The sequence below is a fragment of the Cherax quadricarinatus genome, chromosome 22 (genome assembly GCF_038502225.1).
Source record: "Cherax quadricarinatus isolate ZL_2023a chromosome 22, ASM3850222v1, whole genome shotgun sequence".
NCBI classification, from domain to species: Eukaryota; Metazoa; Arthropoda; class Malacostraca; order Decapoda; family Parastacidae; genus Cherax; species Cherax quadricarinatus.
Genome location: NC_091313.1, coordinates 19,501,367 through 19,515,901, shown reverse-complemented (window position 1 = coordinate 19,515,901; position 14,535 = coordinate 19,501,367). Strand labels below are relative to the sequence as shown.

Below are 14,535 nucleotides of genomic sequence, written 5' to 3'. Positions count from 1 at the left end.
ATATCTATACATTGGTAAAATTCTTCCTCTGTAAGCCATGCATGTTGTAAGAAGTGACTAAAATGCTGGGAGCAAGGGGCTAGTAGCCCCTTCTTCTATATAAATTACTAAATTTAAAAAGAAAAACTTTCATTTTTTCTTCTTAGGTCACCCTGCCTTGGTAGGATACAGCTGGTTTGTTGAAAAAAAAAAAATGTTGGTAAAATTAAAAATTTGTATGCGCACAGCCTAAACTCAGATGTTATCACTTTTACAAGATTGAAATAATTCAGAAGAGGCATTCTCAAGTTATCCAACACCAAAACTTGAACAATTACACAAAAACAAACAAACAAATATTTTATTTCCTTGTGCAGTATAAAAAATGTACTTTACAGTAATAAAATATTGTTAAGCACAAAAGAAAGCCACTACCATGCATGCGCATTTCAAGCAGACTAATCCTAATGCTTACAGACTACTTAAGGCTAGACATAGGTAATGAGTGGTACAATTATAAGTACACATTATTACAAAAAGAGAGGAAGTAAAAATAGCACAACTTTAAGTATGTATTAATACTTTAAACTGATTAAGTAGTTTCTAACAGGCTCTATGATTTCAGGAAGTAGTTAGATGAACTAGTATTGTTAGGTACAGATGAACTGGTTTTGTTTGGTATAGCACAGTGTCGGCATTTAAGTTAGGGAGATGAGGTGATTTCTAATTATAGCTCTAAATTGATTGGCAAATGCAAGACCTTTCACTGGTTCTGGCAATGAATTCCAGATCTTGGGGCACTTTATGTGCACTGCATTTTTGCATAGGGTGAGGCAGACACAGAGGATGACTCACGAAATCGTAATGACACGATTGCAAACAAGCCATACCACGGGTGGGGTTTGTACCCATGGTCAGAGAGTCTCAAAACTCCAGACCGTCACATTCGCCACTGGGCCAGCTAACGCAAGACACAGGGGATGTTGAAGTGTTTTGTGCCTTGTGTTGTGCCTGTGTGTTCTGCTGTAGCTATCAAGGAGAAGTTTGAGGGGAAGGGTTTTTGTTAAAGTTTAATGTTCTATATATATATATATAACAGGGACAGTTGTAGGTAGTAGGTTGGTAGACAGCAACCGCCCAGGGAGGTACTACCGTCCTGCCAAGTGAGTGTAAAACGAAAGCCTGTAATTGTTTTACATGATGGTAGGATTGCTGGTGTCTTTTGTCTGTCTCATAAATATGCAAGATTACAGGTAAGTCTTGCTACTTCTACTTACACTTAGGTCACACTACACATATGTGTACAAGCATATATATATATATACACACCCCTCTGGGTTTTCTTCTATTTTCTTTCTAATTCTTGTTCTTGTTTATTTCCTCTTATCTCCATGGGGAAGTGGAACAGAATTCTTCCTCTGTAAGCCATGCGTGTCGTAAGAGGCGACTAAAATGCCGGGAGCAAGGGGCTAGTAACCCCTTCTCCTGTATATATTGCTAAATTTAAAAGGAGAAACTTCAGTTTTTTCTTTTGGGCCACCCCACCTCAGTGGGATACGGCTGGTACGTTGAAAGAAGAAGAACAGGGACAGTAATGTGAGTGCATATTTTGTGTATTTAGTAAGTTCAAATTCTTGAAGAGTGGGGGGGATGTGTTGTCTGGCACAGAAATGGGTGATAATCCACAGAGCAGCTTTTTGTTGGGTTACTAATGGTTTAAGGTGACTAGTCATAGTAGATCCCCAAGCACAAATACCATAGGTGAGATAAGGGTAGATTAGGGAGTGGTACAGTGTAAGTAGTGCTGTTTGGAGTACATAGTACCAAATCTTGGAGAGGATGCCTACTGTTTTGGAGACCTTGGCTATGTGTTGGACATGGGTAAAATCAATACTGTAATATTGGCACCCATATACTCCAATAAAAATCCCAGCCTTCTTCTAAGTAGGATACATCAGAGCTAAAACCTTGAAGCTGACTAGAAGAGACTAAATTATCATATGGATTCCAGAATCCAGGAATGGTCTATATAAAATTAATGAGAGGGCACTTGCACATGCCAGTAGATGCACAAACATTTCCCTAGTTATAGTAAACCTCTTCCTCTTCTTTCAACAAACCAGCCATATCAAACCAAGGCAGGGTGGCCCAAAAAGGAAAAACAAAAGATTCTCCTTATAAATTTAGGAATATATAGGGAGAAGGGGTTACTACATAAATGCTCGTATATGCATGTGTAGTGTGACCTAAGCATAAGTAGAAGTAGCAAGACATACCTGAAATCTTGCACATTTAAGAGACAGAAAAAAGACACCAGCAGCTTCTGTTTCACACTCACTTGGCAGAATGGTAGTACAGTACCTTTCTGGGCAGTTGCTGCCTACCAACCTATTATCTAGGTTACAGTAAACTAACAATGAAAATTTTAAACTGATCGGATTAGGCATTCTTAAGTAACAAGTGAAAACTTTGGAGGAAGAAAAGAAAAATCTGTCAACCACTTAAAGGTTTCTCTTTAAGGATACCTAAAAAGTCAACTATACCAGTTCCAGGTCATGTGAAGCAATGAAACTGTAAAATCTTTTATTCTACTTTAATTACCTAAAGGTGCATGATGGTCACAAGCTTCAAGAACAGACTTACTTGTTAAACCTTTAGTTTGCAGGAGACGGTTTGCTCTGACAGGTACAAAGAGACGTTTACGGCCACCCCTCTTACGTCGATGAAACATTCTTGATGCTCCTGGTCCACCTCTAACACCCTTGTTAATGGAAATTCTACCTCTGCCTCGAAGACATGATGACGGATTGCCTTGAATTGTCATCTGTTGACAGAATACATTATGTAAGAAAAAAGAAAAAAATAACTTTCAAGAATGTATATCCACAAACTATTAGGTACTTGTACAGTATAATTCTTTACTTAATTTACATACAAGTTGCTGGACACCCTGATACAATCATTCATATATTACATTAATTTTATATAAAAACTAATGCCTATGGAATGACAAGGGGTAAATGCATAATAATTCTACCTTCCTGTGGCAAGGAATGGTAGTTTATTATTCTCCTGTACTAATACTGTAGATGATTTAATTTGGGTTATCAACCTAGAGAATTAGTAACCCAGGATAACCCAAGAAAGGCACTATGTTTCACTTATTTCTACTGGGATCCTATGAGCCTCTTCCCCAGAATGGAGCCCACAATAGTCAGTTATCACTCAGATACCTACTTACTAAATGAACAGGGCATCAGGTGTAATGAAACAGGCCCAATATTTTAACTTATTCTGGGATTAAACCAAAGTCTATCAGATGTGAGGCTTTGGCTCACATCTGATAGACTAACTTGTGGTTAATTTAGAAATGACTATTTCCAGGCAGATAAAAGAATAGATAGTAGGTTGGTAGACAGCAACCACCCAGGGAAGTACTACCGTCCTGCCAGATGACTGTGAAACAGAAACCTGTAACTGTTTTGCATGATGGTAGGATTGCTGGTTTCTTTTTCTGTCTCATAAACACGCTAGATAACAGGGTTATCTTGCTACTCCTACTTACACTTTGGTCACACTTCACAGACACGCACATGCATATATATATATACATACATCTAGGTTTTTCTCCTTTTTCTAAATAGCTCTTGTTCTTCTTTATTTCTTCTATTGTCCATGGGGAAGTGGAAAAGAATCTTTCCTCCGTAAGCCATGCGTGTCGTATGAGGCGACTAAAATGCCGGGAGCAATGGGCTAGTAACCCCTTCTCCTGTAGACAGTTACTAAAAAAGAGAAGAAGAAAAACTTTATAAAACTGGGATGCTTAAATGTGCGTGGATGTAGTGTGGATGACAAGAAACAGATGATTGCTGATGTTATAAATGAAAAGAAGTTGGATGTCCTGGCCCTAAGCGAAACAAAGCTGAAGGGGGTAGGGGAGTTTCAGTGGGGGGAAATAAATGGGATTAAATCTGGAGTATCTGAGAGAGTTAGAGCAAAGGAAGGGGTAGCAGTAATGTTGAATGATCAGTTATGGAAGGAGAAAAGAGAATATGAATGTGTAAATTCAAGAATTATGTGGATTAAAGTAAAGGTTGGATGCGAAAAGTGGGTCATAATAAGCATGTATGCACCTGGAGAAGAGAGGAATGTAGAGGAGAGAGAGAGATTTTGGGAGATGTTAAGTGAATGTATAGGAGCCTTTGAACCAAGTGAGAGAGTAATTGTGGTAGGGGACCTGAATGCTAAAGTAGGAGAAACTTTTAGAGAGGGTGTGGTAGGTAAGTTTGGGGTGCCAGGTGTAAATGATAATGGGAGCCCTTTGATTGAACTTTGTATACAAAGGGGTTTAGTTATAGGTAATACATATTTTAAGAAAAAGAGGATAAATAAGTATACAAGATATGATGTAGGGCGAAATGACAGTAGTTTGTTGGATTATGTATTGGTAGATAAAAGACTGTTGAGTAGACTTCAGGATGTACATGTTTATAGAGGGGCCACAGATATATCAGATCACTTTCTAGTTGTAGCTACACTGAGAGTAAAAGGTAGATGGGATACAAGGAGAATAGAAGCATCAGGGAAGAGAGAGGTGAAGGTTTATAAACTAAAAGAGGAGGCAGTTAGGGTAAGATATAAACAGCTATTGGAGGATAGATGGGATAATGAGAGCATAGGCAATGGGCTCGAAGAGGTATGGGGTAGGTTTAAAAATGTAGTGTTAGAGTGTTCAGCAGAAGTTTGTGGTTACAGGAAAGTGGGTGCGGGAGGGAAGAGGAGCGATTGGTGGAATGATGATGTAAGGAGAGTAGTAAGGGAGAAAAAGTTAGCATATGAGAAGTTTTTACAAAGTAGAAGTGATGCAAGGAGGGAAGAGTATATGGAGAAAAAGAGAGGTTAAGAGAGTGGTGAAGCAATGTAAAAAGAGAGCAAATGAGAGAGTGGGTGAGATGTTATCAACAAATTTTGTTGAAAATAAGAAAAAGTTTTGGAGTGAGATTAACAAGTTAAGAAAGCCTAGAGAACAAATGGATTTGTCAGTTAAAAATAGGAGAGGAGAGTTATTAAATGGAGAGTTAGAGGTATTGGGAAGATGGAGGGAATATTTTGAGGAATTGTTAAATGCTGATGAAGATAGGGAAGCTGTGATTTCGTGTATAGGACAAGGAGGAATAACATCTTGTAGGAGTGAGGAAGAGCCAGTTGTGAGTGTGGGGGAAGTTCGTGAGGCAGTAGGTAAAATGAAAGGGGGTAAGGCAGCCGGGATTGATGGGATAAAGATAGAAATGTTAAAAGCAGGTGGGGATATAGTTTTGGAGTGGTTGGTGCAATTATTTAATAAATGTATGGAAGAGGGTAAGGTACCTAGGGATTGGCAGAGGGCATGCATAGTTCCTTTGTATAAAGGCAAAGGGGATAAAAGAGAGTGCAAAAATTATAGGGGGATAAGTCTGCTGAGTATACCTGGTAAAGTGTATGGTAGAGTTATTATTGAAAGAATTAAGAGTAAGACGGAGAATAGGATAGCAGATGAACAAGGAGGCTTTAGGAAAGGTAGGGGGTGTGTGGACCAGGTGTTTACAGTGAAACATATAAGTGAACAGTATTTAGATAAGGCTAAAGAGGTCTTTGTGACATTTATGGATTTGGAAAAGGCGTATGACAGGGTGGATAGGGGGGCAATGTGGCAGATGTTGCAAGTGTATGGTGTAGGAGGTAGGTTACTGAAAGTGAAGAGTTTTTACGAGGATAGTGAGGCTCAAGTTAGAGTATGTAGGAAAGAGGGAAATTATTTCCCAGTAAAAGTAGGCCTTAGACAAGGATGTGTGATGTCACCGTGGTTGTTTAATATATTTATAGATGGGGTTGTAAGAGAAGTAAATGCGAGGGTCTTGGCAAGAGGCGTGGAGTTAAAAGATAAAGAATCACACACGAAGTGGGAGTTGTCACAGCTGATCTTTGCTGATGACACTGTGCTCTTGGGAGATTCTGAAGAGAAGTTGCAGAGATTGGTGGATGAATTTGGTAGGGTGTGCAAAAGAAGAAAATTAAAGGTGAATACAGGAAAGAGTAAGGTTATGTGGATAACAAAAAGATTAGGTGATGAAAGATTGAATATCAGATTGGAGGGAGAGAGTATGGAGGAGGTGAATGTATTCAGATATTTGTGAGCGAACGTATCAGAGGATGGGTCTATGAAAGATGAGGTGAATCATAGAATTGATGAGGGGAAAAGAGTGAGTGGTGCACTTAGGAGTCTGTGGAGACAAAGAACTTTGTCCTTGGAGGCAAAGAGGGGAATGTATGAGAGTATAGTTTTACCAACGCTCTTATATGGGTGTGAAGCATGGGTGATGAATGTTGCAGCAAGGAGAAGGCTGGAGGCAGTGGAGATGTCATGTCTGAGGGCAATGTGTGGTGTGAATATAATGCAGAGAATTCGTAGTTTGGAAGTTAGGAGGAGGTGCGGGATTACCAAAACTGTTGTCCAGAGGGCTGAGGAAGGGTTGTTGAGGTGGTTCGGACATGTAGAGAGAATGGAGCGAAACAGAATGACTTCAAGAGTGTATCAGTCTGTAGTGGAAGGAAGGCGGGGTAGGGGTTGGCCTAGGAAAGGTTGGAGGGAGGGGGTAAAGGAGGTTTTGTGTGCGAGGGGCTTGGACTTCCAGCAGGCATGCGTGAGCGTGTTTGATAGGAGTGAATGGAGACAAATGGTTTTTAATACTTGACGTGCTGTTGGAGTGTGAGCAAAGTAACATTTATGAAGGGGTTCAGGGAAACCGGCAGGCCGGACTTGAGTCCTGGAGATGGGAAGTACAGTGCCTGCACTCTGAAAGAGGGGTGTTAATGTTGCAGTTTAAAAACTGTAGTGTAAAGCACCCTTCTGGCAAGACAGTGATGGAGTGAATGATGGTGAAAGTTTTTCTTTTTCGGGCCACCCTGCCTTGGTGGGAATCGGCCAGTGTGATGATAAAAAAAAAAAAGGATAAAAGAATAACAAAGTTATGTCTATCAGCCTGCCAAAAAATTTACCCCTACCTCCAACCTAGGAAACGGGTAGGGGTAAAGGAGGTATGAGTACTAGGGGGCGGATGGGGCTTGGGCATCCAACAGGCTCATGTGAGTATGTTAGTAGAGATTGAAGGTAAGTGGTTTTTCTGACTTATGAAGGGATTCAAAGAAACCAGTTAGCTGGACTTAATTCCTGGAGGTGGGAAGTACAGTGCTTGCACTCTGACGGAGGGGTGAGGATGTAGTGGTTTGGAGGGTCATCTGAAGTGTAATGTCAGCATGCTAATGAATGAATGACAAGGAAAGTGATTTCTATGTTGGGTCACCCTACCTCGGTGGGAGACGCAGGAATGTTTAAAAAAAAAACTTACTTGAGATGTGCAGAGCCAAGGGCAATTTTCCCCCGTCAACATAGGTGACCAGAGATTAGGACAACATTGTAATGTCTGGCAGATGGAGTAAAGGAAGTCACTTACATCACTTGCTAAAGTGGCCACTGGAATATTGGCAGTATATGCATATCTTTTGAATCTGTCAACAAAGGAATAAGAAAAGGCATCGGTTCAGCTGTAGAGGACAAGTAAAAGTGGATACGGTGGAACCCCAGTTTTTGTCCGGTCCGGTTATCATACAATTCAGTTTTTGACCACCTTTTTCAGTGAAATTTTCCCCGTTTTTTACATCCTTTTGGAAATCGACTGTACCAGACACGTCCACCTGCCCAAAGGACATGGCCGCTCATACATTCGTGACTGATGGTGGTAGTGGTTGTGATGGTAATAGAGGGTGGTAGTGATGGTGGTAGAGGGTGGTAGTGATGGTGGTAGAGGGTGGTAGTGATGGTGGTAGAGGGTGGTAGTGATGGTGGTAGAGGGTAGTAGTGATGGTGGTAGAGGGTGGTAGTGATGGTGGTAGAGGTTGGCAGTGATGGTGGTAGAGGGTGGTAGTGATGGTGGTAGAGGTTGGCAGTGATGGTGGTAGAGGGTGGCAGTGGTTGTGGTGGTAGAGGGTGGCAGTGGTTGTGGTGGTAGAGGGTGGTAGTGGTTGTGATGGTGGTTGAAGGTGGTAGTGATGGTGGTAGAGGGTGGTAGTGATGGTGGTAGAGGGTGGTAGAAGAGGCGTCACTAGAGCTGGTGTCACCTGGGGCAGAATCTCTGGTGTCACCCGGGGCAGCATCTTTGGTGTCACCCCCATGAAATTCAAGGGTTGGGGGATGAGGAAGGTAAACTCCAGTTATGTCACTACTGCATGACAAGTGACAAATATTTAGCAATGAGAACGTTTAAGGGCCATAAACTGAACAGGAGAATACTTCTCAACTTTATTAATGATAAAATAAATAATCGTAGTAATATTGAGGAAACATAAACTCAAATATGAAAATATTATTTTCATATAGTCGGACTTGAGTCCTGGAAATGGGAAGTACAATGCCTGCACTTTAAAGGAGGGGTTTGGGATATTGGCAGTTTGGAGGGATATGTTGTGTATCTTTATGTGTGTATGCTTCTAGACTGTTGTATTCTGAGCACCTCTGCAAAAACAGTGATAATGTGCGAGTGTGGTGAAAGTGTTGAATGATGATGAAAGTATTTTCTTTTTGGGGATTTTCTTTCTTTTTTGGGTCACCCTGCCTCGGTGGGAGACGGCCGACTTGTTGAAAAAAAAAAAAAAAAAAAAATAAATAAATAAACTCAAATACCACTTTGAGTACAGGCAACAGATCCTACATTTATTCATCTTTAACAATGCCAAAACAAACAAAAAAAAAAAAAAAAAAAACTTGAAAAATAAAGAAACACATTGCAGTATCAGAGAAACAATAGTTCCGGTATGACCTTGAGTACAGGTAACATCTCAGTGAATCTGATCTTACATTTCCTTGCCTTCAGTTATGCAAAATCATCTATTACATCATCAAAATCAATGATTTTCCTTATATAGGCTTATTTGTACTTTGTTAATATATATATAGAAATGAAGGATTCTTCTCTTATTTTAGTGAAGCACTGTTTTGTGCATTAGTGTCACCTTCTTTAGAGGCTCTATGGTGTCACCCGGGGTGGCCTGCACCCCCCCTTACGATGCCCTTAGTTGGTAGTGATGGTGGTAGAGGGTGGTAGTGATGGTGGTAGAGGTTGGTAGTGATGGTGGTAGAGGGTGGTAGTGATGGTGGTAGAGGGTGGTAGTGATGGTGGTAGAGGGTGGTAGTGATGGTGGTAGAGTGGTAGTGATGCTGGCAGAGGGAGGTAGTGATGGTGGTAGAGGGTAGTAGTGATGGTGGTAGAGGGTGGTAGTGGATGTGATGGTGGCAGAGGGTGGTAGTGATTGTGGTAGAGGGTGGCAGTGATGGTGGAAAAGAACCTCTCCTCTCTCTCTCCCCTCCTCACCATCTTCTATATGCCAACAAGAGTCTTCAATAAAGGTAAAAGTGATTTAAATGTTCATTTATCCATTTCATTAGTGCTTTATATTTATATAAAACCATAGTTATTCTCTATAAAATGTAATTTTTGTTAATATTTTTGGGTGTCTGGAACGGATTATTGGATTTACACTATTTCTTAGGGAAATACATGTATTACTTCAGTTTTCATACAAACTGGTTTTCGGCCGACCTTCTGGAACGGATTAGAGACGAAAACTGGGGTTCCACTGTACTGAATTACAGAAATGAATCCACTGTAAGGTTCTTTTTACTTGTAGATATTTTGTGTTTTATATAAATATCTGCAATTTAATTTTATGTTTTATTAGTATTACTCCTAGGTTAAGTCTGCTTAAAATGCTTTGTATAACTAAGGGTTCTTCCATGTCAGAAATATTTGTAACACAAATGTATTTTCTTGAAAAATAAATGATTATGATTATGGCAGACCTATGAATAATTAAATCTAACATATTACAAACCAAGTGAAACAAAGTAGATAGCATGCACATATGCCATTTCCAAGAAAGCTTATTGAGAAACCCTCTGCATTCAAAAGAAAACAAGTTGTGGAAGGAAAGGATTTTAGCAATTAATAGCACAGAGTAAATGGAAAGCCACTTATTGCTGTCACAAGTAGGAGTAAGTTTGTGAAGGTACTTTACTTTGCTTTAAATGGTGTGAGATGCCATGTTGAAGACACAAGTTGTGGATCAGGGCCATTGCGCTCCAGCTCTCTCAGAACGCGTGTTGGAATATACGCCGCATTGATTGTCATCGAGAGTACTTCCCGTAACACCAGTTCTACTGATCCTGGACCTACACTCTGAGACTGCTTTGCTGCAAACATACAGTACAATTATTTTTTTGTTAACTTTACACAGAGGCAAACAAACTGCCTATGCTTGAACCAATTTGCAATCATTGTATTTAAAAAAATAACCTATGATAATTTTACCATGTTAATTTTCCTACAAGGTGGCAATGTTAATACCTTAGCATCATCTATAAAGTTACTAATACTGTTTTCTTTATTTTAAGTTAGATTAGGTTAGGCTAGATTAGGTTAACCTGGCTTAGGTTGATAAGATTACACACTTGTAAAATTTAACACTTTATTTAAGCACAAAGGTGGCCTATTATAGGAAATGTTCATTCTGAATGTGTATCGCTCATGGTGTGAGAATTGCTTAAAATATATGATGAAATACAGCAGTTTTAACATTTGCTGAGGCATCTGAGGCTCAAACTGTAAAATCAAAACCAGCCTAATAAATTTTTAAAGTGTTCAAATGATTTCTTAGATCCTATACTGTTTTCTCTGTTCCACCATTTTCAATAATTTTAATAGCCATTTAAATGCTTCCAAAAACTGAGAAGCCTCTATGACAGTTATAAACAAACATGAGGAAATGGGAGTTTTGGTTGACGTCAAAGTACCAAGACTGAGCCACTTTACGTTGACAACTGATTCAGTACGAGTTTAAAAATGGGACATTTATCCAGCTACAGTATCACATCTCCCTCACCCACTTTAGTAATCATAAACACTAGCAAAATACAAATGAAAGAGGATGCACTAAGAATTTGTGGAAAGAAATACTGCTTGTCATTTTAAAAATAAATGCATACTCACCCACTTTAGATTTGCTGAGATAAGGTCCTGTATAGCACCAGTGGTTCACATACAATCTAGGACACCAAAGAGATCGCTGACTTCCTCCACTTAACAGTGATTCAACTGTCTGTGAATTCTCATTACTTCTTTCTTGACTCATTTCCTAAAAGGAGAGTAGTGATTAACATTTTTTAAAGAAACAAGGTTCCTTCAGAGTAAATGTATAAGGAAAATCTCTCACCAAAGAGAAAATCATTATACAGTACAGTAAAGTCTTGTTATAACCAGCCCCCTATATAATGGATGGTGGATATAACAGATCCTAGGTAGTAGGTTGGTAGACAGCAACCGCCCAGGGAGGTACTACCGTCCTGCCAAGTGAGTGTAAAACAGAAGCCTGTAATTGTTTTACATGATGGTAGGATTGCTGGTGTCTTTTTTCTGTCTCATAAACATGCAAGATTTCAGGTACATCTTGCTACTTCTACTTACACTTAGGGCACACTACACATACATGTACAAGCATATATATACATACCCCTCTGAGTTTTCTTCTATTTTCTTTCTAGTTCTTGCTCTTGTTTATTTCTTCTTATCTCCATGGGGAAGTGGAACAAAATTCTTCATCCATAAGCCATGTGTGTTGTAAGAGGCGACTAAAATGCCGGGAGCAAGGGGCTAGTAACCCCTTCTCCCGTATAAATTACTAAATTTAAAAAGAGAAACTTTTGTTTTTCTTTTTGGGCCACCCTGCCTTGGTGGGATATGGCCGGTTTGTTGAAAGAAGAGGAATATAACATAAAATATCTGGCTGGACAAATGTTCACTGCAACAGACTAGATCTGCTGCATCGAGTTTGTCCGTTAGCAGTACTGCATGTCTGGTAGGATCTTCCTACAGCGGACCATGTCAGAAGCATCAAGTATTTTGATACAAAGGATTTTTGATGAAATAGACATCCCCTCCCCCCATTATTTTATTATACCAAGGTCACCTGTACTGCATATCCTGAAAGCTTCTGGAGTGTTGTAAATAGTAATTTAAGTAGCCCAAGTTTCAAGTACATTATATATAAGAACATTATTCTAAAAGTTAATATGTAATGAAAATCTGAATACATTATACAGTGGAACCTCGGTTTTCGTCAGTAATTCGTTCCAGAAAGTCTGACAAAAACCGAAGTCAAACAAAACTGAAGCAACATTTCCCATAAGAAATAATGTAAATCCAATTAATCCGTTCCAGACACCCAAAATTATTAACAAAAACTACATTTTATAGAGAATAAATATAGTTTTACATACAGAAAGCAATGAGAAATAAATATATAGACTAATGAAATGAATAAATGAACATTTAATATCGCTTTGCAGCTCTTCAGTGGTTAGCTCTTCCCTGTGGTTATCCACCAACTCTTCCACATCCTGGCCACTCACATCCAACCCCATGGACTTCCCCAAAGCCACAACAGATTCCACAACAGGCATAGGTTTGTCAGGGTCAGCCTCAAACCCTTCAAAATCCTTCTCTTGGACACATTCTGGCCACAATTTCTCGCCTTCTTTATCAAAGGGCTGGCACTAGGAACTTTCTTTGGTCCCATGGTGGCTTATTTAGCAGTCGCACTCAATAAACAAGCACAAAAATCAATGGATTATTATGAAATGTTTTGGATGAACGAGCAGGGTAATGCTCACTCGACGAGAAACAAAGCCAGACTGACTCAGAACACGTAAGATGCTTTGTGTGGGCGAGGGCAGGTGGACACGTTCGGTATGGCAGACCAACGAAAACCGAGGTGATGAACAAAAACTGGGACAAAATTTTGACGAAAAAAGTTGTCGAAAACCGAAGTCGATGAAAACCAGGGCAAACGAAAACCGAGGTTCTACTGTAGTATGAAGGTTTTGCATCTCTAAATCATGATACAGGTAAAATAATAATATAATTATTTACAAATAACAATAGAATATATCATTCTCAAATATCAGAAAGGATGAGAATGTTGCAGATGAGATGGTCATCCGAGCTGTAATGTCAGCACAGCAATTGCATGAATGATGGGGAATGAGTTTTTTGGGGGGATTCATGGCTAGTGTATTACAAAAAATTAATAAATATCTTAATTAATCCTGGCTATAGATTGACTCTTACAATTTGGGGGGCAGGGGCACTACGTGACAGAATTGGACGAGTGTTTGAAAACAATAAAAAATCTGTAAAACAGGAGATTAAAACTTCTCCTATTACAAAGCAACATATCAGCATTTACATTTCATTTTGTCATCTCTAATGTTTTATTTAACTGCAAATTGCCAATGATGATGTCAATATTTCCATGAGGCTGGCTAAATATACCTTACATTATTTGCGAAATTTACATTGACAACACTGTTTGACGCTGTTGGGACCACCCACTAGAGCTCTGAAGTCTCAGTGTTGCACCAACCTTGGCAATGGAAGGAGCTCTCTTGGCTCTTGTGGTTTTCAACACTCAGCTTAGAATTTTAATCTTATTTATTAAACTATGACATGAGTTTTGGATATAATGTAGATAACATATACAGTGGACCCTCGGGGAAAGGCTTCATTGGTTAGCGCCAAAATCGAATAACGGCTAGCTTTGGCATCAAAATATTGGCTTGGCTAATGCCAAATAACTCAAATAAGGTGCATTCGTCCCAAACGTGTCCATGCGGCCTGAGCGGGCCCGGCCACTCCACCACTCCATGTACACCCAGTGTGCCATTGTTTACAAAGCTAGCGAGGACGATTCCATACGTACATGCCATATAATTTGTATTATTCCATTGTTTTAGCGCTTGCAACTGCTAAATAAGCCACCATGGGCCCAAAGAAAGTTTCTAGTGGCAGCCCTGTGATAAAGAAGGAAAGAAACACAATAAAATTCAAGAAAAAACTCGTAGCCACATTCCCTGCATGCCTGCTACACTCCCTGCATGCCTGTTACACTCCCTTCATGTCAGCTACACTCCCTGCATGCCTGTTACACTCCCTTCATGTCAGCTACACTCCCTGCATGCCTGGTACACTCCCTTCATGTCAGTTACACTCCCTGCATGTCTGCTACACTCCCTGCATGCCTGCTACACTCCCTGCATGCCTGCTACACTCCCTGCATGCCTGCTACACTCCCTGCATGCCTGTTACACTCCCTGCATGCCTGTTACACTCTCTTCATGTCAGCTACACTCCCTGCATGCCTGTTACACTCCCTTCATGTCAGCTACACTCCCTGCATGCCTGTTACACTCCCTTCATGTCAACTACACTCCCTGCATGCCTGGTACACTCCCTTCATGTCAGTTGCACTCCCTGCATGTCTGCTACACTCCCTGCATGCCTGCTACACTCCCTGCATGCCTGCTACACTCCCTGCATGCCTGCTACACTCCCTGCATGCCTGCTACACTCCATGCATGTCTGCTACACTCCCTGCATGCCTGCTACACTCCCTGCATGCCTGCTACACTCC

General features: G+C 40.2%; 1 protein-coding gene across 1 annotated transcript in view; it reads right to left on the bottom strand.

Annotated features, from left to right (window-relative positions):
• Window positions 1-14,535, bottom strand: part of LOC128689752 (scm-like with four MBT domains protein 2) — a 72,292-nt gene that overhangs the window by 13,306 nt on the left and 44,451 nt on the right. The window contains exons 8-11 of the mRNA XM_053778189.2: window positions 11,058-11,202; window positions 10,087-10,261; window positions 7,365-7,524; window positions 2,623-2,803 (exon numbers count right to left, since the gene is read on the bottom strand). Coding sequence (XP_053634164.1) covers window positions 2,623-2,803; window positions 7,365-7,524; window positions 10,087-10,261; window positions 11,058-11,202 — 661 coding nt within the window. The remainder of the gene's footprint in view (window positions 1-2,622; window positions 2,804-7,364; window positions 7,525-10,086; window positions 10,262-11,057; window positions 11,203-14,535) is intronic.